The 23,976-nt window shown below is 35.2% G+C and overlaps 1 protein-coding gene and 1 non-coding gene across 3 annotated transcripts; one reads left to right on the top strand and one right to left on the bottom strand.

Moving 5' to 3' along the window:
* The first annotated feature begins 20,209 nt into the window (after positions 1-20,209).
* On the top strand, positions 20,210-20,282 carry TRNAF-GAA (transfer RNA phenylalanine (anticodon GAA)). Its single transcript has one exon. It is a non-coding gene; the product is annotated as a tRNA-Phe (tRNA).
* A 916-nt stretch (positions 20,283-21,198) lies between these two features.
* On the bottom strand, positions 21,199-23,622 carry LPXK (tetraacyldisaccharide 4'-kinase family protein). Of its 2 annotated transcripts, none has more exons than XM_078976646.1 (8): positions 23,357-23,622; positions 23,109-23,235; positions 22,794-23,015; positions 22,550-22,699; positions 22,237-22,446; positions 21,926-21,985; positions 21,669-21,749; positions 21,199-21,547 (listed from the first exon to the last, which is right to left on the bottom strand). In XM_078976646.1, the coding sequence occupies exons 1-8, from the start codon at positions 23,536-23,538 to the stop codon at positions 21,416-21,418; spliced, it is 1,164 nt and encodes a 387-aa protein (XP_078832772.1). In that variant the 5' UTR covers positions 23,539-23,622; the 3' UTR covers positions 21,199-21,415. The 2 variants fall into 2 exon arrangements, with proteins under 2 accessions (XP_078832772.1, XP_078832773.1); XM_078976647.1 differs by having other exon boundaries at positions 23,109-23,264; positions 23,357-23,489.
* Between the last annotated feature and the right edge of the window lie 354 nt (positions 23,623-23,976).

The following is a 23,976-nucleotide window of genomic DNA, read 5'->3' as shown; positions in this document are numbered from 1 at the left end:
TTATATATTCATCATACTTTGAATGAGAATTTATAAGTCCTTGTCTTACCCGTTCGGCTAACGACCCTCCACCAGTCAAGCAAGCGGTGGGTGAGAATATACACCCATTAAGTCACCATTTTATAGGCAACAACCTTATACCCACCTTATAGACCGGCTTCGTGAATGAGGCGTACTAGCGGTAAGATGACTTGTTCTTATACATATATATATATAATTATTAAATTATCATAATATAAGTATAAGGGTTGAATTTTAACTTTTAAAATTCTAGGGGTTGGAACTAAAGTTTTAACTTAACTTTACTTGTTCCAAAACTTGAGGGCAAGTTTTGTAACTTTCAAAACTTTTCATTTCTTGTAACTTATGAGTTTAATAGAGTCATAAAATGAAGACTCTTCATTTTTATAACTCTTGTGTTTTTCTTAATGGTTTTAACTCAAGTGTGACTCTTGGTTTTCCATAACTTAAGGATAAGTTATGGACTCCATTAAAACACATTATGATCAAGAATTAAACTACCAAATAGGTTACAAATAATTCCTATGATCATCTAAAACATCATAAGAACAAGAACATGAATATGAACATAATCAAAAATTACATAAAACTTTGTAATTTTGATAACTAGTTGTTGTAAATGAATTAGCAAGACATTACACCACCAAAAACAAGTTTACATTTACTTAAACAGTTTAGGGTAATGTTTCTAATTCATTTTCCAGCAACTGAATCGAAATTCTGCACTCATTCGACCCTACTCGCCGAGTGCATGAGCACTACTCGCCGAGTTGGTTGAAGATACACATGGACTCGGCGAGTCCGATCGCAGACAGCAAATTTTCGATTCTGTTTTCAACTTTTAAACACAAATAAGAACAAACAAGCCTAGGCTCTGATACCACTGATGAGTTTTGAGCATACTAACACTTCCTAAGTGTACATGCAACCCTAATAACCTTGGATCTATGTTTGTCTAATTTGTCATGCAAAGTTGAATTCCAAGGTTATATTCCTATCTAGCATACATGGGGAACAATTTTAACATAAAGTATAGATAGAATAACTTACCTTGTTGTTGCTTGTGTTCCTTGAAACCTTGTGAGCCTAGCACCTCAAGTGGTGATGCCTCAAATGCTTCACACAACACCAAATGCTCTTGGAAGAACTTATGAGAGAATACACACTCTTCAAAATCGGCCAAGCCCTCTTACTACTTAGTGTAACCGATTTGGGAGGAGATCATATTACTTATATAGTGTTGACACATCTAGGGTTAAACCCTAATGTGTCACGACTCTTCATTTCCATGACCCATGGGTTTGTAACTCCCATGGAGCATCCATGGAGCATCCTATGGGTGGAACCCAACTTGATGATCCATGGAGCCTTTTAGCCCACTATACAAGATATGGATGATTTACTTAATCAACCCATATATTTAATTAGTTATCTTTTGATCACTTAATTAATTCTAAATTAATTCTTGATCAAACTAATCAAATAATATTATTAATATATTAGAACTTATAATATATTAATAATCTCCAAGCGTTATTTCTCTCATTTAGTTTATCCAATTGCATGGTGCCATGCAACCCAAATGGACCATGCCGGGTCGGGTCAAGTACATACCAGAAATAGTTATGGACTTAGACACCTTATCCAACACTTAATCCATTAAGACCTTCTACAAGAAACATAGAGACAAACTAGCTAAAGGAACCTCATTTTTTATGGCTTAGAACCCTTCCTATGGTCTGAAAGGACAACCCAAATCGTCCAAATCCAAACATGCATAAGAATGGGGCTTTTGGGATAAGAAGAACATCATAAAGCTACTAAAATCAGATCCAAGCAAACAAAGCATCAAAGTGAAGACTTTTTACCTTATGGAGCTTCTCAAGGAGGTAATGATCCAAGATCCACAAGCTTACTTCAACTTCTAAGCTCCTTGATGCAACTATTTCTTCTTTAAACACACCAAGAACACACTTCTAGCTCAAAATCACTCTTAAAGGGCTAGGGTTTGCCAAAAACGACTCAATGGTTTTCGAGGCTGAAGAGGTGGGGATACATGGTCCATAAAGATGCTTAAATACTCCACAAACCCTAAAAATTAGGGTTTTCCTTCGGACATGAGTGCACCCAACGTACATATGTGTACGCCCAATGTACTCACATGTACGCTTAGCGTACACCTCCTACCCTAAAAGTACAATCTTGCTTCTAGGGCTTCCCAAGGCTACTTCCTTTCAATTCGATGACAAAAATGACATAAATCTAAACCAAAGGAGGGATTTGAAAATACCTGAAAACTAGGGTGTTACAGATTCATACACGTACAATGAGAAAATTATATATAAAAAGATAATCCGAATATTCAGGAGTTGTTCCTCGTATTCCGGACCATTCTGGACAAATCCAGAATACATAAATCGTTTCAGAAAATCAAATGCAAAGTAACTTAAAGTGTAAAACTTACTTTGTTTGATGAATCTAAGCTGAAAATTTAATATGGGTAGATCGTGCTTCGGATATGCTAATTCCGTAACACGTATTCCAGATTTTTTGTGTGGGACTTATATATATATATATATATATATATATATATATATATATATATATATATATATATATATATATACTCTCTCTCTCTCTCTCTCTCTCTCCCCCTCTCTAATAAATGAAGATTCATTTTACCACATGTCAATCTCTTATGAGTTTTGACACTTGCCATTTTTTGGATTTTTTAAAAATTGTACTGAATATATCCACATAATACTTATATATATATATATATATATATATATATATATATATATATATATATATATATATATATATATATATATATATATATATATATTTGAAGTATTTATTGTAATAAATGTGACAGTAATGAATATATGTAAAGTATTCATTGTAAACCCTAAATTGAACTGAATATGTTTCTTACTTCCTTATTACTTCGAAATTTTATTTTAAAAATATTTAATGTTACATTTTAATATTTAATATTTTTTTAATCAACCTGTATAATACATGATTTTAACACCTACCAAACAAACCTTAACAAAGTAGTTGTACCTCGTTTAGAAACTGGTGGTGGTCGCTATAGTCTAGTCGGTCAACAAACAACGGGCCCATATGGAAATTGGTAAGAACTCCTAAAAGCTGAAGTTGGTAAGAACTCCTAAAAACACAAAGCAAGCAACATTCGAGCATAAAGTAACCAGAATCAAGCACCACCTAATCAGGCCACCCTATCACTCACTAATCAATACTAGCATGCAATTCTACAAGCTCATACAACAGGCATACAAACGCATTTCTCCTTGAATTCTATCATGAAAAACTAAGCAGATCCTTAGTCCTAGCTAGCATGCGATTTACAGATTCAAGCATATCAGAAACATGTATGGGTAATTTGGGAAAACTTACTTGATCTCGGTCGATCGCATGTACCAAACCCTTTTTCTTTTATTAGAAAACCTTTTATAAAAACATTTTTTTAAAAATTATACCAAACCCTCAGTTTGAGTTCAGATAGACCCGAGAGTGTGCCCGAATCCCTCAAACTAAGGTTCTGATACCAACTTGTAACGTCAAAAATATGACCCAAAAATTTCAATTTTAAATACTATTCCAAAGACATCATTGATACAATCCAAATAAGATAAGTGTATCAAACATCATCTCAAATCAAAGTAAATCACAAAAGCAGAACTATGTGGTGTGTGTAATGCAGTCATTCCGAGCTCTTCCCCTTGGAACGAGAAGTACCTGAAACATAAATTGAAAACTGTAAGTAGAAAGCTTAGTGAGTTCACCAAACTACCCCATACCATACATAATAAATAACATACTGGACCCCCTCCCTCCTTTGGGCCCCGCACGACATTGATCCCCGCTCGATATTACATATCTGTTATTCTTAGGCCCTGTCTGACATCGGTCCCTTCCCACTATATATAAATATATATATATATCATATAATCATGCTAACACATATAATGATCATAAAACAATAGCATATGATTCAATCATCGGGCCTTGCCCGACATTGAGCCCCGCCCGATATACATATCAACACATAACACATGAAAGGGTCATACATACTCCTGGCATCCTAACATAAACAATAAGGGCCGACATTGGTGCCTTAGACCTGCTAAATCCAGTGAGGAAACTCACCTCAATCGACAGATAAAAGATCCCACACTCGTTGTTGTTGTGAATCGATAAATCCCCGAGCTATGAATACCAAATAACATCTGATTAATAATTAGATTCTAATCCATAGCTATCAGTCCATAATTAGGATAAAAATACCATTATACGCCTGACCGAGTTTGGACCAAGACTTAGGCCCAAACCTATAATCCAAAAGGCCTAAAATTCAACTAACTGTTCAAGGCCCATACTTGGCCCAATTTTCCAAATTGGGCCCAGAACCTTACATGGGCCTTACCCTAAGGCCCACATATTCTCCTAGTCCAAAACACTTGCACTCAGATGGCCCAACAAGAACCCAAGTACATAAGCCCAAAAGAACGGCCCAAACTCGAAGCCCAAAATGCAAAACCCAACAGACTGAGTATGCGGGGAGTACTCAGATGTCCGCTAAGCGTACATGCTAAATGGCTTGTACACTGCACGTACAGGCTTGTACGCCCAACGTACTCACCCATTAAGCCAAAACCCACTTTAAGCACTTAATGTTTAAGACTAGAAGTCCAAACCATAGATATAGTCCCTAATAAGCGTCTAGAACCATAAAGTCACTGACTTGGTGACTTTGAATGCCCCAAAAATGTTGGATTAGGTTTCTAAGCCCATAAATATAATTGATATTTACTTGAACCGAGAGTAGCATGGTCCATTTGGGTTGCCTTTACCAGAACAATCTGAATAGGATGGATATTTGAGAAAAAGGTTATTTATGATTTATTAATATATTACAAGCATAATATATTAATATGAAATCATGTTATTTAATTAGTATTGATCAAGAATTCATTTGGAATTAATTTAGTGATCAAAAGAGACTAATTAAATTAACGGGGACTGATTATGTAAATTTGTAATATATAGTGTTTGGGCTATTGATCCATTATGGGCTAAGTTTATGTAAGTATCCATAAGAGTTGGCCCACATGAGATATGGATCATAACCCAAGTGTATGGATTAGGGTTTACCAATGACTCTTGGAATCCTACACTATATATATATATATATATATATATATATATATATATATATATATATATATATATATATATATATATATATATATATCCCTAAGGCTAAAAATCGGATCTTATGAGTTCTAAGAGAACACTAGCGGAGTTTGGTGGTGATTAACCTCTCTCTTAAAGTCCTCCTTTGTGCATGGTGTTTGTGAACCATTTGAGGCATCACACTTGAGGTGCTAAGCTCTTGAGAGGCCAAAACTACAAGCTACAATAAAGAGGTATTATTCTAACTAGTTTTATGATTAATGTACCAAAATTGTATGCTAGTTGTAGGCTTCAAGCTTTGGAAATTTTATTGCATTTTTATTAGATAAAACATAGATCCAAAGCTATTAGGGTTTCATGTGCACCATAGGAGTGTTATAGTACTTAAAACCCAACAGTGGTATCAGAGCTTAGGATTGTTTTCTGTTATTTTTGATGCTTGTTAATTTTCAAAGTTGAAAAATCGATTTTCTGGCCTCTGACTGATGAACTCGCCGATTCCACTTGCTGACTCGATGAGTCCACTCAGTAAAAGGGAAACTCGACTATTCATGATCATGCACTTGTCGAGTTGATGGCTCTAGTTGCAGAATTTTGAGTTTTTGGCTAGAATTGGTTTAGGATCATTACCACAAACTGTTTTGAAATCATAAAAATGTATTTTCTGATTTGGTAATGATGATCCTCTTCCAATTAAAAGATAACCGTCAAAATTTTAAGTTAATTGTTGGTAATTTTGAATTTTGAATAACCTGGATGCTTTGAATAGTTTAATTACACCTTATTGACTTTATTAAATTAATTAAAGTGTTTAATTAAAAGAGAAGTTTAGTAAATCCATAATAACATGGTTTAAGATTAATTAAATTAAGAGTATAATTTATTAATAGAATTAAACCACCAAGTATTTTAGAAGTTTAAAATAAACCCTTATACTATATAAAATTAAAAAGTTAAATATATTATATGTATAAGTAAAAAGTCAGTCTTACCGTTAGTAGGCCTCATTCACGAAGTCGGTCTATAAGGGGGGGGGGGGTATAAGGTTACTGCCTATAAAATGGTGGTTTAATGGGTGTCCACTCTCACCTGCTACTTCCTTGACTGGTGGATGGTCATTAGCTGAACGGGTAGGATAGAACATTAATTCTCACTAAAAGTATAATGAAAATACCAAGTAACTAAACACTTATAAATTCCCAATCCTAGTTACTTAGGAAAAATATGAATTTGGTGCTAACCCATGAAATTGCACTTTGCACCTTGTTAAGTCGTTAGTGGAACGCGTGTGGTTAACCGACACACTAATCTGGGACTGACAGTGTGTGGCAAAGGGTAGCTTGATGTTAATCATAGATCAGTAGAGTGTGTGTGGTTAACCGACACATTGATTAGGTGATCTGTAACATTAAGAGTACCAAACACATTTGCATGGTTATTCACACCTTGTTTGTGATCCTTGACATCCCACTCACAAACCCAAAGGGCACAATCGATATTTAAACATGCCATTGAAAATTTTAATGAAACTCAAAGAATCTAGGAATTTCAATTCATTTAAAACTTAATAATCAATTTCGTTTTTCAAGGTGGAAATTGGTAAATCGGCATTTACCTACCTTCAAATATTTTACAATTGGATTACAACATCCCTCTTCCGAATTGTAAAATATTGTGTTGGGTCCTAGACTTAATATTTCATGTTGGGTGTTATATTAAAGACTTAAATTAACTAACTTGAATATCTCCCATTATAGATGTCTAGGTCAGACAACTACGGTCTTCCCGAATCTTATGGAAATAGCTTTCCTCATGAAGATGATATTCCACAAGACAATTAAGGTGAAAGATTAATCCCTTCTTTGTGCTGGAGTGGAACTTCACTTCCTCCACCTTCTCCAATAATTCTCCTTAACCCACAAGTTAAAAGACTTGAAAATTTCAAGGTCACTCAAGCCCTATTGTAAAACAAACATGAAGATGGAAGGTGTGTGTACATGTCTTGGAGATGAAGTCACACATTGACAGGCTGGGAATGTTAGGAGTCGTTGTGTCAAGGAAGTTGGCTCCTGACTTGGTTATTAAGTCACTTCTTAAGTCATATAGTGATTTCGTTAAAGATTACTATATGACAGACCGCTACATGTCCTCTATCGATCTTACCTATTTCCTAATTGTTGCTGAATCAGAAATGATTTGGTGCACTGGTAAAGCAAATTTGATTGGAAGATCTACTTCCCAAACTTCCATGGACATTGACAGTGGAAACATTGGAAGTCCAGAAAAGATTTCTATTTCCAAAGGAAAGGGAAAGGCTGAGTATGGGATTGACCCGTGTGCTATTCCCTAAGAGTCCATATGTTTCTATTGCCAAGAGAAAGGGCATTGGTTGCGAAGCTGCCGTGTCTACTTGAAGGATCATAAGGATGGTAAAGTCAAGAAGTTTGACTCTGCTTCAGGTAAGTCCACTATCTGACTCTATTAAGTTCCTATGTGTAGATTCTTAAATACATGATGTGATAAGATTACATTTTGATGTTTTGTAGGATTAAAGGAAGCTTAAAGGAAAAACATGTTGAATTTGATCGTGAATAGAAGGATTTCGATCACATGGTTCGGTGATTGGATTCTTGAGCTAATGCTAGGAGTTATGATAGATTGCTTAGGGATATTAAGTAACATAGTTTTCATATGTACTTGCATTGTAAGGAAAAGTGTTCCGCATTTTATAAATGAAGATCAATTTTGATTATATCTTATTTATACTTCCTTGCAATGGCATTTGTGAATATTGATGTTTGTATGTTTCTAATTTTAGCAATATGGATTTGATTCTTTCGTTTGTGGTAGTGTCATAATTTACCAAATAAGGAAAGATTCTCATCACCCAAGTTTCAATTGTCCAGGAACTTGGAATCATGCAACTTGTATTGTATGATAAATGAGAACTTTCATCTTTGGAAAATTAAGACTAATTCCTTGTTCACATGTATATGTGAGTCAAGTGAAGGACTAGGGGATCGGGTACACTTGGTTGTGCGCTGGTCAGGTCCACCACAAATAACAATAAGACTATTCGTCATGATTTACTAAAGTTTACTAAATATGGTTATACTTACAAGATTAAGTGTAATTCTAATTCATTGAAACAATTTCAATGTAGAGCAGAACGAATAAGAAGAATCAAATTAGGAAGAAAGATAAAAGTTTCTCCATTCTGAAAAGAAGGGAGAGTACCATAGTATTGTGTTTTATGATCATCTTAGTGATTATGAAAACCATATCATAATTGATCCTCTAAGGACACCTTAGTGCACTTATATGAGTAAGAAGAGGAATCAGGAATTGTTGAAATGGTTAAATCAAGAAGATGAATCATACTTCGTTCCAAAATCAAGTCTTAGAGTCATACTCCAAGATTGTAACTTAAGTGACATAATCTTAATAAAGGTTTATAATACTTATCAAATGTAGAGTAGAATGTTTCTTACTCCTTTACAATTGAAATTCGTAAATTGTGATGTCTTGGATAAGACAAAGACCAACTAAGACCAATTGTGTGAAGTGTTTGTCTCGATAAGAAACCACACTAACTCTTGAATATTTGTTTATCAAGGAATGTTTCTTGAAAAAGAGAATCTTATATGTCAAGAGGTCAGTGGGAGTCTTAAAGATCTTGAAAAGTTACAAGAACTAATCAAGAATAAACCTATTGTTAATCACTAGCACACGGCGTGAATCTTTTCAACCTATCGTGTTGACATATTCTTGTTTCTGTGTCAATTCCAGTTAAAGTTGACTATGCATGTGAGTTCTATGAGTGATAAATTGTTTGCATAACAACTTGGAAGCAATGGTAGGCCTTTGAGATGCCAGGTGGCTAGAAATTAAGATTGAACAAGTTCAGTCCATATGAGTTTGGATTTGTCACTAACCTTGTCTTGTGATTATGGTCATGACAAATTCACATGGATAGGAACACATACACCATAAAATCTAAGTGTCATAAGGTTTCTCTCCAATTCATGAAAATGATTGTGAGGAAACACTTTCACTAAGTAGATTTTAAGGAGATAGCAATTGTGATATTTCCATTCTCAAATTCGATTATGACTACAACATCACCCTTCATAGTTCGAATTGTGAGAAATGGAAAATAGTTTGAACATTCAGAACTTATTGTTGTAAGTTCTGAATATTTTAGACACACATATGAGCTTTCTAATAAAAGGTGTATGAGCTTAGATAAAGGCTTATCAAAGCATCTCGTATCAGAAATCTGAACTTTGGTAAGAAAGTCAACAAGTATTGATTTCTAGAAGTCTAGCTTATTTCTGGGTACATGTCAAAGATAGTGGGGGCATAAGTGTTATGCTAGTAAGATAATAATTATTATGCTAGTGGGATCATAATTATTATGATAAGTGTTATTAGTTAGCGATGTTAATTATAGATAACAAAAGTTTCAATTCGCAAAGTTGCAGGGTTTGAAAAGTTGTTTTTGCTATAATTAAGGGATAGGAACTTATAATTCATTTCAATTCTAAAAGTTTAGTGTAATGACCCAAATTTTACAAAGAAAATTTTCATTTTTTGCTAGACAACCATTTTTCATAAAACATAAAGATTCCAACAATCGTTTTCAAAACCATCAACATTACAACATTATTATTTTCAAAACACCAGAGTGTCCCCCAAACAATATCGGAAAAGAGAGATAGAGTGCACGCTTCATCATCACGCCTTGCCCTTGCCCTTGGGCTCCGAGGTACCTAAAACAAACCCATAAATGGTAAGCTGAAAGATTAGTGAGTACCCTAGAGCATACCCCACACAAACCACATATCACATTAGCTACAAATCTACCTCTACCACATATCACATGTCAGTTAGCTATAAAAGCTATCTCTACCATTGGAACATATCAATTAGCTATACAAGCCATCTCTACCGTTAGCCACAAAGTCTATCTCTACCATTAGTCACAAGGCTATCTCTACCATCAGCCATAAGGTTGTCTCTACCATTAGCCACAAAGGCTATCTCTACTGTATATCATGCATACATTCATATCACACACCTCTACATAACAAGTATACCAACTATCATAAAATTGGTCGGCCTTGGTGCCTTAGACCCATTGGTATGGTGAGAAGACTCACCTCTCGAAAGTTGAACTGATAAGCTGAAGTCAAGTATATTCCACACGCTGCTCCTTCTCAATTGTCTATATTCAATGAATAAATAATTCAACATAATCCCAAGAATACCCCTCGGGATCAACCCCGTTCAAAGTCAAAGTCTATTGTCAAGGTCAACAGTCCATATTGACCTTGACTCGTTGAGTACAATCATTCATTCATCGGGTACCCTACTTAACTCGTCGACTCGCTGAGTCACTTGAGGGACTCGTCGAGTTCCTTGGTGTTTACGACCGTAAACCACCAACCATACACCTTTGACTGTAAACCGTTGGCCGTGAACCCTCTCGACTCGTTGAGTCACCAGAGGGTCTCGACGAGTTCTCACGTAATCAATTCTTTCCAGTGGTATTTAAGGTTTCAAACTTCAGATCCATACTTTCCAAGTGAAGATATCACGTAAAGTTGCAAAATTTACATGAATGCATAGCCTCATGTGGCCATAACACGAAAACTAACATACAAGGTTCTTTTGCATGGAGAGGGAATGAGCTCAATGAAAGATGCAACTTTATGATATTTGGGGCCTAAAAAGGTCCAGATCTGGAACCATATCCTTGTGATAGGTCCATATCTAATCTTGCTACCATTTCCTCAAAGTTGGTCACAACTCTCAAATAGAATTTATGCTTAAGATAAAAGATGCATAGCTCAAATGAATGCCCAAGACGCACTAGATGCTAGATCTAGTGTTTTTCCTTTGATAGTTCTTCTCCAAGCTTGGATTCCTTCCCAAATTACCAAAGTCAAGCTCTCAAATGCACACACTTCACACACCAGGGAGTTTATGGCCGTACACAGCCTCTTATGGTGTTAAGGGAGGCTACAAGAGCATTTAATGAGGCTTATATAGGGGAACATCCCAAAATTAGGGTTTTTCATTAAACAACCCTGACTCGGCGAGTCACCCTTCTGACTCGCTGAGTCACTTCTGATTCATGCCCCTGAAATATGACCCTACTCGATGAGTTGAGCTCCCAACTTGCCAAGTCCATGCATGAAACCTCTCCATTGGCAAGTTTCCAAACAATGCTCAAACCTGGTGTTACATTTAGATTGCGATTTTAATCAAATTTAGTCAAGGACATATATGAATGTTATGTTGAAAATATTCGACATAAGGAAATTCTATATATGGAAATGTTATAGCAAGAGACTGGTAAAGTATCAGATCCTTATGTACGAGACTATGAATCGTGTCCCATATGTTTCAGATATAGGATCGATTGCATGTGCTATAATACTCTTCTGTTCTAATTTTCCAAATGCCTAGGGCATTAAGAGGGAAAAAGGACTGGAACTAGATATGAATAAAGTGATTAAACAATTGCTAAGGACAATCCAAGGTTCACTAAGGATTAGTCACTTGTGGGAAATTGGAAGTATAGTAATGACTGGACCATATTGACATCATTATGAATTGATAGGATTCAATAAGAATGGATAGTTATATGGTAATTATGGAAAAGTTTCCATAATGGGAGTTTGATTTCAAGAATCTATGAGTAAGTTAGAAACTTTTATGCAAGAAGGTTGTTCAAAGGAATGTGCTTTGAATATGAGAATTCGTATCTATGGAATTGTCTAGTAGAAATCTCCAATGGAAAGTTTTGTAATTGGCAAAGTCTATGTGACTTGTGTACATAGTCATTACAAAAAGATCACTGCATATAAGCTTAAAATCTAACAGATTACAGTAAGTGGCAAGAACTTGGTATTCTCACACTTATGATAAGGATTTGGAATTGTGAAATGAGTGTCATTGGAAATGTTTATAATTGATCTATTTCACAAAGTAAGGACCATAGGTAAAACATAGTGCACATGCTTGGAGCATGGGATGACTATTGTTTTAATTCAAGTATTTAGTTGATAAATCGAAACATTATACAATGAATAATGTGTAATCAATATGGTGATTAAATAAAAGGTGTTTTATGTATATTCAAAAGTTTTCAGACCATATTGGATTTGATTATTATTGTGTTTCACTTTGCATGTTTTGACTTCCCGAATAACTAGGTTATTTAAACCATCCACAATCGATCATACTTTGGAAGTAGGTATTGAGGCAAGAATGTGATGAATCCATCTGTAGATTGTCTAAAGGCGTTTAGACATAGCACAAGTTTGTTGCGGTGTTCATGAGTACGTCTGGAATAAGATTCGAGTATTGGAATAAACCCACGCTCATCTGAATCACTTCATGTATTTTATCACGAGTGATTATGAGATGATAATATCTTATATTCTTGAAACCAAGACATGTGAGTTGTAGTTTACAAGTCGGTTGCACACTGGCATATATAAACGCACCAGTAACTTGGTGTTATAAAACATATTGTTGTGTGTGATTTGATGATTAAGTACACACAATCATTTGAGTCGAGTTTTATCCATTCCTTTTACCTAAAGCAAGATAAAAGCGATATATGTGGGCCCCTAGATGATTTAGTGATGACACCCTAAGTGCTTGGCCAAGCCTGGACTGATTTTATTTGTTCAATTAGTCGGTCTTCATAAATCGAGAATCGGGAAACAACATATAAACAGAGAGAATGATTATAATCCATGTCTCAGTTCATATGATATCTAGAATGGAGGAATATATGATCCCTTATCTAATGGACGCTTCATTTGTCACACCCCCAAACCGGAACGGCGGAAATGTTCGGGGGCGGAGGACGTCATGTTTAGTATCACAACACAAGCATCATAACAATCAAAGTAACAAGCAACCATTGTATTAATATTAAAGTGTTTACAAGTAGTGACTCACAAAAGATTGAATCCAAAAGTACATAACAAAATAATACATGAAACTACTATGCTCCATCTTCAGTATCCCAGTGCGCGTACCTGTCTACTAGTTTCCCGAGAATACAAGTTATTTTGAAAGAGTTGATCAGCATTTAAGCTGGTGAGTTCATAAGATTTTAGTGATGTCAAGTAAGTTGTAAGTCGTTTTTAGAAAAGTTCGCATGTTCCTCCAGAAGATCCTATATCTTCTGATATGAAGAGAGATAAGTAAAATGACTCTACAATCCTTTCTATGAATTCTATGGATACAAGTTATATAGAATCTAGATCAAACAAACAACTGATTATGTGAATCTGCCCTAAGCCCACAACCAAACAAGGAACAGGAAATGAGGCGGAAGTCACACATTCCATTACTTGTTAGATCTCCATTTTATATAACCCTGGTGTATTCACTTGGTATTCATGGAGTTAATTGTAATAGTTCCTTTATATTTGATGAAAACATTCTTTAAGGAAAACCCTTGTTCCCTTTAGTAAAAATGGTAACCACAATGGTTCCTTCTATAATCACTTGGTTTATACTAGCTATATATAATCTAATATCGAATAGATTGTTAGTTGTGTAAATCTTCCCTAAGCCCACAACCAAATAAGGAACAGGAAGTAAGGAGGAAAGCACACATCCAACTACCTATCAGGTATTAATTATATATAACTATGATGTATAGACCAAGGTATTATAGAATTAACCACCTAAGGCCCTTAAAGTTATACTGGTTTAATTAAAATGGATTAAACCCTTTACTGGTAAGTTTCTATTTTTGTCTACTACATGTTCTATATGAAAAGTATGCTTTTGTACTAGAAAACGATATATTGAAATTGTATACTATGACTTGACCCATACCTGGTACTCCTTATGATTACTAGGTGTATACAAAGTATATATATATATATATATATATATATATATATATATATATATATATATATATATATAAAGATAAGATCAAATAGATAGCAGACTGGGTGCATCTGCTCTAAGCCCACAACCAAACAAGGAACATGAAATGAAGCGGAAGGCACACATCCTACTATCTGCTGGACCCGATAAATATATATCCTTGGTGTATAAAATAAGGAATTATAAAGTTAGCATTATAGGCCTCCTTTTAACGGAATGTATTAACTACCTTAGAACCAGTTTGTTAGTTAAGGTTCAAAAGTGATATGGTTGTAACCATGCTTGATTGACTAGTATAAGATACACCGTTTCAAACAAATAGAAAATGGTATGACATTTGTCACTCGTAGACCTGCAGGTCCTACTGTAGCTAGAAACAAGGTGTAGGATTGTTAATCCAGTATAGATCTATACACAAAACTCACGATCTCCCTCCAGAAGACGTTGGTTACAAAATGCGACCTAACAATTATATTGCTAAGTCGTGAAGTAGTGGGTTCACATTATTGTTATCTTGTTCTTGTTTTAGTATGTTCCTTCTATTCTAGTATGTAGTATGTTCCTCCTTGTTTCTCATTATAGTATGTTTTTACACCCCTAACTATACCTATTATAGTTTAGTAGTATGATTGTTTTGAACTGTTACTAACTTGAATAAAAGACTCATTTATCTACTTAGTTATGATTGCCCATTGAAAACAAAGTTTTGTAAACTATAAAGTAACGTAAGTTTAAAAGAGTTTTTGAAATGTTTTGATTACTTATAAGTACATAAGAAACCCTTTAAAAGATGTTTATAACAAAACATTTACACAATTATCATTGTGTTCAACTTGTATTCCCCCCTTAAAAGCATTTAAAATAGTTAAAAGATTGATTATAGGGGTATGAACTCACGTTATGTGGGTGATTCAAACGAAGGTTTGTGTAAGAGTGAGAAGTTCCACGAATGAAGTCTCGAGGCACAAACGAGAAACTAAATGACATATAATGGCATATAATGGCGTGAATTTAGTGTTTAGAAGCAACTATATGCAAGGAAACACCCTTAGGGACTTGGACTAAGTGTTAGAATCACATGTGATTCATCAAAGGGGTGTTTATGGACACCAAATGGTGTTTACAGCCATGGATTTTACGGCCGTAAACTCATGGTAAAATGTGCATAAAAGGGGTGATTGAATGAGAGGGATGCTTGTGGGACTATTGCTCAACAAGAGGATGAGCAAAATAAACACTTTGGAAGGCTTTTGAGGTGTTTATGGCCAAGATAGATGAGTTTATGGCCAAGCAAGGAGTTTATGGCCATAAAATCATGGGTATTATGCAAAAGAGAGTGTTTTAAGGTCATATCTATCACCCATTAAGGGTTCAAGGTCTAATGCTTGGATATGGGAAGGGTTTGCGGCCAAAATGTATCCAAATTATGGGTTTACGGCCAAGGGAGATTCCATGGTCGTAAACTCATGATGTTTATGGTTTAGTGGTTGTTTCAAGACTATGATCTAGTGTTTAACATGCCTAACTAGATGATAGATGGAATACTCACTTTTTTGAGGGCCTTTGAGGAGTTTTCGGCCACCAAGAACAAGTGTGTGTTCTTGGTGAATGTTGATGATCTTGAAGATCTAACCAAAAGAGGTGATTTCATGGATGAATCAAGAGATGTTTACAAGATTAAGAAGGATATTAACTCAAAGATGGAAGAAACACTTACGTTTTTGAAGATCTAGGATGAAAGGCTTGATGATACTTGAGAGAGAATGAAAGTTTCTTGAGTTGAAAGTGTAAGAATGAAAGAAAAATGAAGGGAATGAGGCTTTAAGGGGGATTTTACGGCCAACCTTGAGTTTACTGCTGTAAACTCAAGTGTTGTGGTCGTGAACTCCTTTTGGTGGTGTTTAAGGCTTGAATGTTGTACAGTGAATCTAGCAGGTACTTCCTAACACTCATTCCTTAAATGTACTAGGCTTAAAACACTCAAACAGACTCTAAGCAGTGCTAAAAGATAGCAGGTGCGAGTCTGACTTAAGGTTGATTGGCTTGAGTTATATAAAGCAAAAAATTTCGGGTTGTCATATCATTTGACTAGGTCAGAGTTCGAGAGCGGCTTTTGAGAGCTACGATTGCTAGTTGGGATTTTGGAGTTGTACTTGCAATAATAGTTGTTAGACTTATCCAAGTGGGAGACTGTTGGATTAGGCGTCTTAGCCCATAACTATCATTGGTATGTACTTAACCTGAGAGTAACATGATCCATATGGGTTGCCTTCACCAGAACAATCTGATATGATGGATATTTGAGAAAGAGGTTATTTATGATTTATTAATATATTACAAGCATAATATATCAATATGAAATCATGTTATTTAATTAGTATTCATCAAGAATTAATTTGGAATTAACTTAGTGATCAAAAGAGACTAATTAAATTAACGGGGGCTGATTATGTAAATCTGTAATATATAGTGTTTGGGCTATTGATCCATGATGGGCTAAGTTTATGTAAGTATCCATAAGAGTTGGCCTACATGAGATATGGATCATAACCCAAGTGTATGGATTAGGTTTTACCCATGACTCTAGGAATCCTACACTATTGGGTTTTGAGCATTCTAACACTCCTAAGTGTACATGCAACCCTAAATACCACAGATCTATGTTTTCTTTATTATGCATGCAAATATAAACTTTCCAAGGTATTCATCCTAACTAGCATAATAACATTGACTCATATGAATATATCAAGTTAGAATTACATACCTCTTTGATGTAGAATGTCTTCTAGGGATGTCAAAAATTCCCGTGGGGGCCCCGTCCCATTTGGGGAAATTTTCTTCAAAAAATCGGGGGCAGGGACGGGGGCGGGGGCAAGGTTAACCCCCATTTTAATTTTAGGGGCGGGGGCGGGGATAGGCAATCCCATCCCGAAATCCCATGGGGACCCCATTAATAAATTACACATATACTTACATATATTAAATATATAAATATAATAAACTATAACATGATTTTGTGCTTCCAATATTCATCAAAAAAACATGTTTTAAATTGTTAGTATAATGTTTTTAAGATGCCATAACTTTTTTTATTTTTAACATGTAAAATTCTACTATACATAATTATTTGTTATCTAAAAAATAGTTTCTTTTAGCGTAAATAACAACTTATTTTAGCAAAAAAAAAAAAACAGCCCAAAACGGGGGCGGGGGCGGGGGAACGGGGGCGGGGGTAATAAAGGGGATTCGGGGGCGGGGGCGGGGGTAGGAAGGCTGAACATTTCGGGGGTGGGGGCGGGGACGGGGGAACAAGGAAATTTCAGGGGCGGGGGTGGGGGATGCACTCCCCGTCCCGTTTGCCTCTGTTGACATCCCTAATGTCTTCATGAAGCTTGAGTGCCTAGTGCCCTAAGTGTGACACCTTAAATGGTTCACACAACACCAAATACACATGGAATGACTTGAGAGAAATTGGAACACTTCATAAAATCGGCTAGCCCTTTCTATCACCCATAATAGTGGATTTCTTGAGCCATGGGATTCTTTTATATGGTGGCTATTAGGGTTACACCATGTAACTCCTAACTTTACCCATTCATTATGCTCCATGGATTTTAAAATCCATGGAGTATCCATGGGTTACCCCATAGACTTAGTCCAACATAAGGAATCTTGGATCACAAGCCCACATATATAAGAATAAATGATTTACACAATCAACCCAAATATTTAATTAGTCTCCTTTTGATCACTTAATTAATTCCAAATTAATTCTTGATCAATACTAATTAAATAGCCTTATTAATATATTAGAACTTATAATATATTAACCAACCTTAAGTGTTATTTCTCTCATTATAGTCTATCTAAATGCATGATGCCATGCAACCCAAATGGACCATGTCGGGTCGGGTCAAGTCTCACCAATTATAGTTATGGACTTAGATATTAATCCAACAGTACACTATATATGTATTTCCCTAAGATTAAAAATCGGATCTTATGAGTTCTAAGAGAACCCTAGAGGATTTTGGTGGTGATTAACCTCTCTCTCAATGTCCTCCTTTGTTCATGGTGTTTGTGAACCATTTGAGGCATCATACTTGAGGTGCTAAGCTCTTGAAAAGCCAAAACTACAAGCTACAATAAAGAGGTATTATTCTAACTAGTTTTATGATTAATGTACCAAAATTGTATGCTAGTTGTAGACTTCAAGCTTTGGAAATTTTATTGCATGTGTAATTACAGAAAACATAGATCCAAAGCTATTAGGGTTGCATGTGCACCATAGAAGTGTTTTAATGCTTAAAACCCAACAAAAAGGACCCAACTTCAAGATATAGTACTTTACTTTCACTAAATGGACATAATCTCATGCATGGGTGATTCTAAACCCTAAAGGTGCCAACTTTGTGGACTTCGAACCTCAGAAACACCAAGAGTGACAACTCATAGCTCATGAAGTGGTGTCAAGCCACTAGATCTCATTCATGGGGCCAAAAAGGTACAAAAATCATATAAACTAGATCTAAGCTTTTAATAAACAAGATCATAGCTTTTTACCTCAAACAAGCTGGAAATGGAGTAGAGAATCAGAATCTACAAACTCTTCCTTGATCAACAACCTTGCACCAAACTTTTTCTTCTTGATAATGAACCAAAAAACACACCAAGAAGCACGCAATGAGTTCAAAAACACAAATGAAAGGTCTAGGGTTTCGAAATGAGGTTATAAGGTCAGTGGAGGCTGAGAAATGAGGGTAACATGAACCATAAGTGTGATTATATGCAACCCCATAAATTAGGTTTTCACTAAATGACACGTACGCCTCGTGTACATATGTGTATGTCCCGCGTACGTGTCCAGAGTCCCGACCAAGGCACTCATCAGTACGCTAAGTGTACCATGTGGTACGCCCTGCGTACTACCCAAGGACTAAATGTGCAACATTTCAACAATGAAGGGCATGAAACATACTAGGATCCAAGTGTTACAGTATGTGACATTTTTGGGGAAATCACTAAGCTTTGGATTGCGGTTGTTGATTAAATGATTTTAGGTACTTATTCAGATCATAGGAAGGATAATACTTGATTGTACATGTGCATCAACATTATGTTTTGAGATTTCTGCATTAATTTTATACTCTGATTTGAATAGTTGAGTTTTGATTATCTAAACAATGATTTTCTTTATGAATGAATGAATGTTTGAATGAATGAATGTTATCTTCTAAAAAATAAAAATAAAAAGTGGTTTGGAAAATGGGATGTTATAATACTCAATACTTAATGTGTGTTCGGTATTGGGTAGTTTTGCCCTTTGGTTTGGTACGGGTCTGAGACCGAGCTTACCCATAAGTTCAAATTAAACCTACTTTCACAAACCGAATTAGTACCGAAAAAATGATATTGTGGTAGGAATATTTTAGGGTCCTTGTTTTGAGGGTTGTACTTTTAAATTATACATCTAGTTATCTATAATCTAAAAACCACATATTTTAGGGTTTCAAAAATTGAAATTGAAATTTTTCTTGTCATTATGGTTTTCTTCCATAAACACACGTTTCTTAAACATTGTTGTTTTTCATCCATCAAATAGAATGAGCATCTAAACACCGAAAAACATTGTAAAACAAAGGTTTTAACGATGTGTGCTTTGTAATTATAAAGTGAGTCCAAAATCAAAATCCAACATAACGTATCTTATATTCTTGCATAATTTATGATTTTGCGGATCCGTACAAGTTTAAGATTATTTAATTTAATATTGTTATAAATCATTATGCCATATAAGAATTATATTATACTTTTCTCAAAGTAAAATATGTGATTTAGTAAAAACAACATACCAAACAATAAATGGATATAAACGTCCCTTTTACTAATATACTTCGAAGAAATTCCCACCTTTGACCCGTTTTAATTTTGTTAACTCTCAAGGCCGTCTATGTTTTATCTATTCGCTACTTGACCGATTGATGATGATGACAAATAATAACAATATATTATTACAGACAGTGCAAAATACCAAGAAGCGGGGATAGCTCAGTTGGGAGAGCGTCAGACTGAAGATCTGAAGGTCAGGTGTTCGATCCACCTTCACCGCAAACATTTTTTCTTTCCTAGTTTGCTATTTATGTTTTAATAAAGTGCGTACAACATCAAACCCATTTGATCCGTTTTATTTTTAATTTTAAAATTCTAACCATTTTCTATACCTCACATAATTATAAGCAAAATTTAACGCATGTAAATGATATGAATTATGGCGAAATACATGAGTTTAATGTCTTTTTTTAATGTGTATAGCGTGTATATATTAGCTTATAAACTATCTTATTGCAATTTAGTATTTGTGTTTGGGTGTGCCAATGCTACTATACTAGCTTATAAAATTAGTTTTTGAGCTTGTTGCAATTTAATGTTTATACCACAAAAATAATTTATACTTTATAACAATTTATAAACTAGTTTTTTTGATAAACTATTTGTATCTTAAGGTAACTTATTAATAAACTTATAAGCTTAAAACTAGCTTTTCTAACAAATCAAACACAACCAAATGTTTAAATTGTTATAATACACTAGCGAAGTTTTGTCAACATTTAATGGTTTAATAGAGTAATTAATGTCGAAATTTTAACTAAAGCCACTAAATTAGATAAAATATATGCTGTAACCTCTTTAACGAACAATAATCACAGAAGGTCAAATTTGCTGACATAGGAAAACACTTCGACAGAAGGTCAAATTTGAAGTTACAACTTGGACGTAATATGTAGTGTTACTAAACACCAAAAACACCGAAAATACAATAGTTTTTTAGTGTGCTTTTCCCTAAATATTATACCCAAAATATTAATTCATAATTTCTTCTCAACTCTTAATTGTTTTTTTTAAACAACTCGCCATCCATGATTAAAGCCTTCGAACTTAGGACAATTTGTTTAAATCCAAAATAATTACCACTAGGCCACCAAAATTCTAACAATCTTCCATTTAGGATTTGTGCAATACTTCATATGAAACCTTAATACCTGGTTCTATTCATAGCAAAAAGAACTGTTATCAGTCTAATCTCAACCACAATTTTAAACTTAAACAAAATAACATCGTTTAGAAATTTGCAACCAAACCCGTATTACATGGTTCGGTTCGTGGACCCAGGTGGGTTGGACCCAACCTGACCCGATCCACCCGGTTATCAAACAACCCATTTTACACTATACTTTCACCCCATTCAACTCAGGGAGCAAATCAACAGCTTCTTGAACTCATCTTCTTTGTGGTCTAAAATCTTCAGTTTACAACACAACACCAAAACTTCAAAAGGCTCCAAACTTCCAAGAATCTTGTGATCTCGATCATAGTCCTGTAGTCAACCAGATCCAAATCACGGTCAACACAAAAAGCAATTTGAATCGATGGTTTATGAAAGTTATGGAGGATTGATAAGTGGAAAAAGATTTATGAATATTAAATTATTAACAAACCTTTTCTGTCATGACAATGATGGGTTTGGAGCCAAACTTGTTCTTGAGATGTTCGAGTCTTGCTTTGATTCTCATGATGTCCTGAATCGAGTATTTTGATAGAAATTATAATTTGATTCTAGCGGTTGGAAATTGGAATGTGAAAAAAGTATATTGTAAGGTAGTGTTTGGTATGATCATGGAACGGAATCACTTATTCCATTACTATCTCAATTCCATTCCATCCAACCAAACAAACCTTAACAAAGTAGTTGTACCTCGTTTTGAAACTGGTGGTGGTCGCTATAGTCTAGCCGGTCAACAAACAACGGGCCCATCTAGAAAATATTGAAAAAAAAAAATTAATAAAACTTTTATGAGGAAAACGAGAGCATTTACGTCTTTTGCACAGAGGAAAGATCGAATGCAAGTCCACGTCCTTAACTTTTTGGGCGAGACAAAAGCTGCAATTTTGTCCTGTTGGGACTAGTCAGTAGTCACAGTCACAGTCACGGTCACAGTCAGATGCACGTGAAAAATGCAGTACAGTCTGTAATGTTATGTCATGTTCATAAAGGACAAATGATACCTTTTGAATTTTTTGCACGAGTGAATTAGGAGAACCGATTGCGGAAACACATAAAACTATCTTTTCATATACAACTTCTAAAGATAATTGGATTGAGACACGTGGTGGTTTAAAGAAGTGTGTGGGTGTCATTGTAGATAGGTATATTGGAAGAAATCGATTAGCTTTGAGAATCGTTGATTTAATAACGGAAAGATTCTGATCTGAAACCTGTGATTATTAAATAACAATTTCGTTATTTTCGTGTAAAGAAGATGATATTCCGTAAATACCCTTGTTGTAAAGTTTTGTGTTGGAATGGAATTTGTTATACCAAGTCGGAATGGTGGATTACGGCGGCATTAGCTCGGGAAAATGAAGTCAAAGGCTCGCGTAATGGTCCAAAAGGTAGTAAGTGGCGGTTTCCCCATGGTGACAATGCATTCACCATTACAATTTCCAAATCACGTGACATGCTTACATGCTGTTAAAGAAATTATAGCAAATTTCAAAATCTTTGCTTTTCAAATTGAATACCCAATTGAAGAACATTAACGAGAAAGAAATGGTATGTTTACCTGCATTCCATCATCAAGAATTGCAACTCCAATTTTATCAGAAACAATTCGTCTTTCTGGTATCTGTTTCTTGAAACTAACGATATCAAGAGGATAAACGAATCCATGTTTATGAAGAAAAGAAGCAGCAGTCGCTGCCCGATTTGCACCCACACCAATCTTCACAGATGTTCCAATAAAATGCCTTTGAAGCATTTTAGCTTCATCACCACCACCGTATCCCTGCAAATACCATGGGAGTAAAATTCGTCAATTTTGTATTGAAAAAGGTAAGAGGTTTGCCACGAAAGTCAAAGTACACGATAATGAAAGTACCCTGGTGAGAATGAGAGGTGAAACCCCAAAATCATTAGCCAACCAATTTGCAATGAATTCGACCATCGGAGTCTTCCCATTACCACCCCACGTTAAATTTCCGACGCTGATTACCGGAACGGGTAACCTTCAACAGCCATGAAAACGCATCAAACCCTACATAAAGATACATCGAATCAAGAGGAGAAGAATAACCCCAATGTGGTTATACTAGAGGAAACATGAAGATAGTTGTAATTTGTAAGTACCTGTGCTTGCGAAGGAAGCCGAAGTGGTGGAGAGTGTGACGGAAGGAGAGGGCAATTTTGTAGAGGGAGGAAGAGAGAAAGAGTAGAGGGATGATAGAGAGATGAAGAGGAGAGAGAGTGGAGAGTACTTCAGATTTGGGAGTGTATGCTATTTGATTTACAGTTGTTCTTAATTTCTCCATTGATATGCTAAAGTGTTTCGATTTTTCCGGTTTGGAGGGAGAGAGAACCAGAAGAGGAGGGTTTACGTTTAAGGATTACGGCGCAAAATCCCTTCTAATAAAACACTCTTAAACCTGCCTCATGTTCATTTTTTATACCTTTATTTTGACACGTGACACGTTGTCCTTAATCCTTCTCTCTAATTCCCACCCACCCTAATCATCTATTTACTCCCTAAAATCATGCGGTTGTTTTCTCTAATTTGGATTTCTTGGCTTTGGTAAAAGATTCAAATTTAAAATACCCACCTCCTTGCATCAAATGGAAACCTTCAATTCTACCTTATGGTTAAATGGTTTTGTGAGTGATCTCTATCGTGAAGATGATGTTTTGTGATTTTTAATTTGTTGCAGCTTATAAAGTCACTTCCACCCATCTTCCTTTGTTGATCGTTTATT

The sequence above is a fragment of the Lactuca saligna genome, chromosome 9 (genome assembly GCF_052625555.1).
Source record: "Lactuca saligna cultivar CGN05327 chromosome 9, ASM5262555v1, whole genome shotgun sequence".
In the NCBI taxonomy this organism is placed as follows: Eukaryota; Viridiplantae; Streptophyta; class Magnoliopsida; order Asterales; family Asteraceae; genus Lactuca; species Lactuca saligna.
Note: the sequence above shows the minus strand (reverse complement) of the source record. Positions and strands in the feature narration are given on the sequence as shown.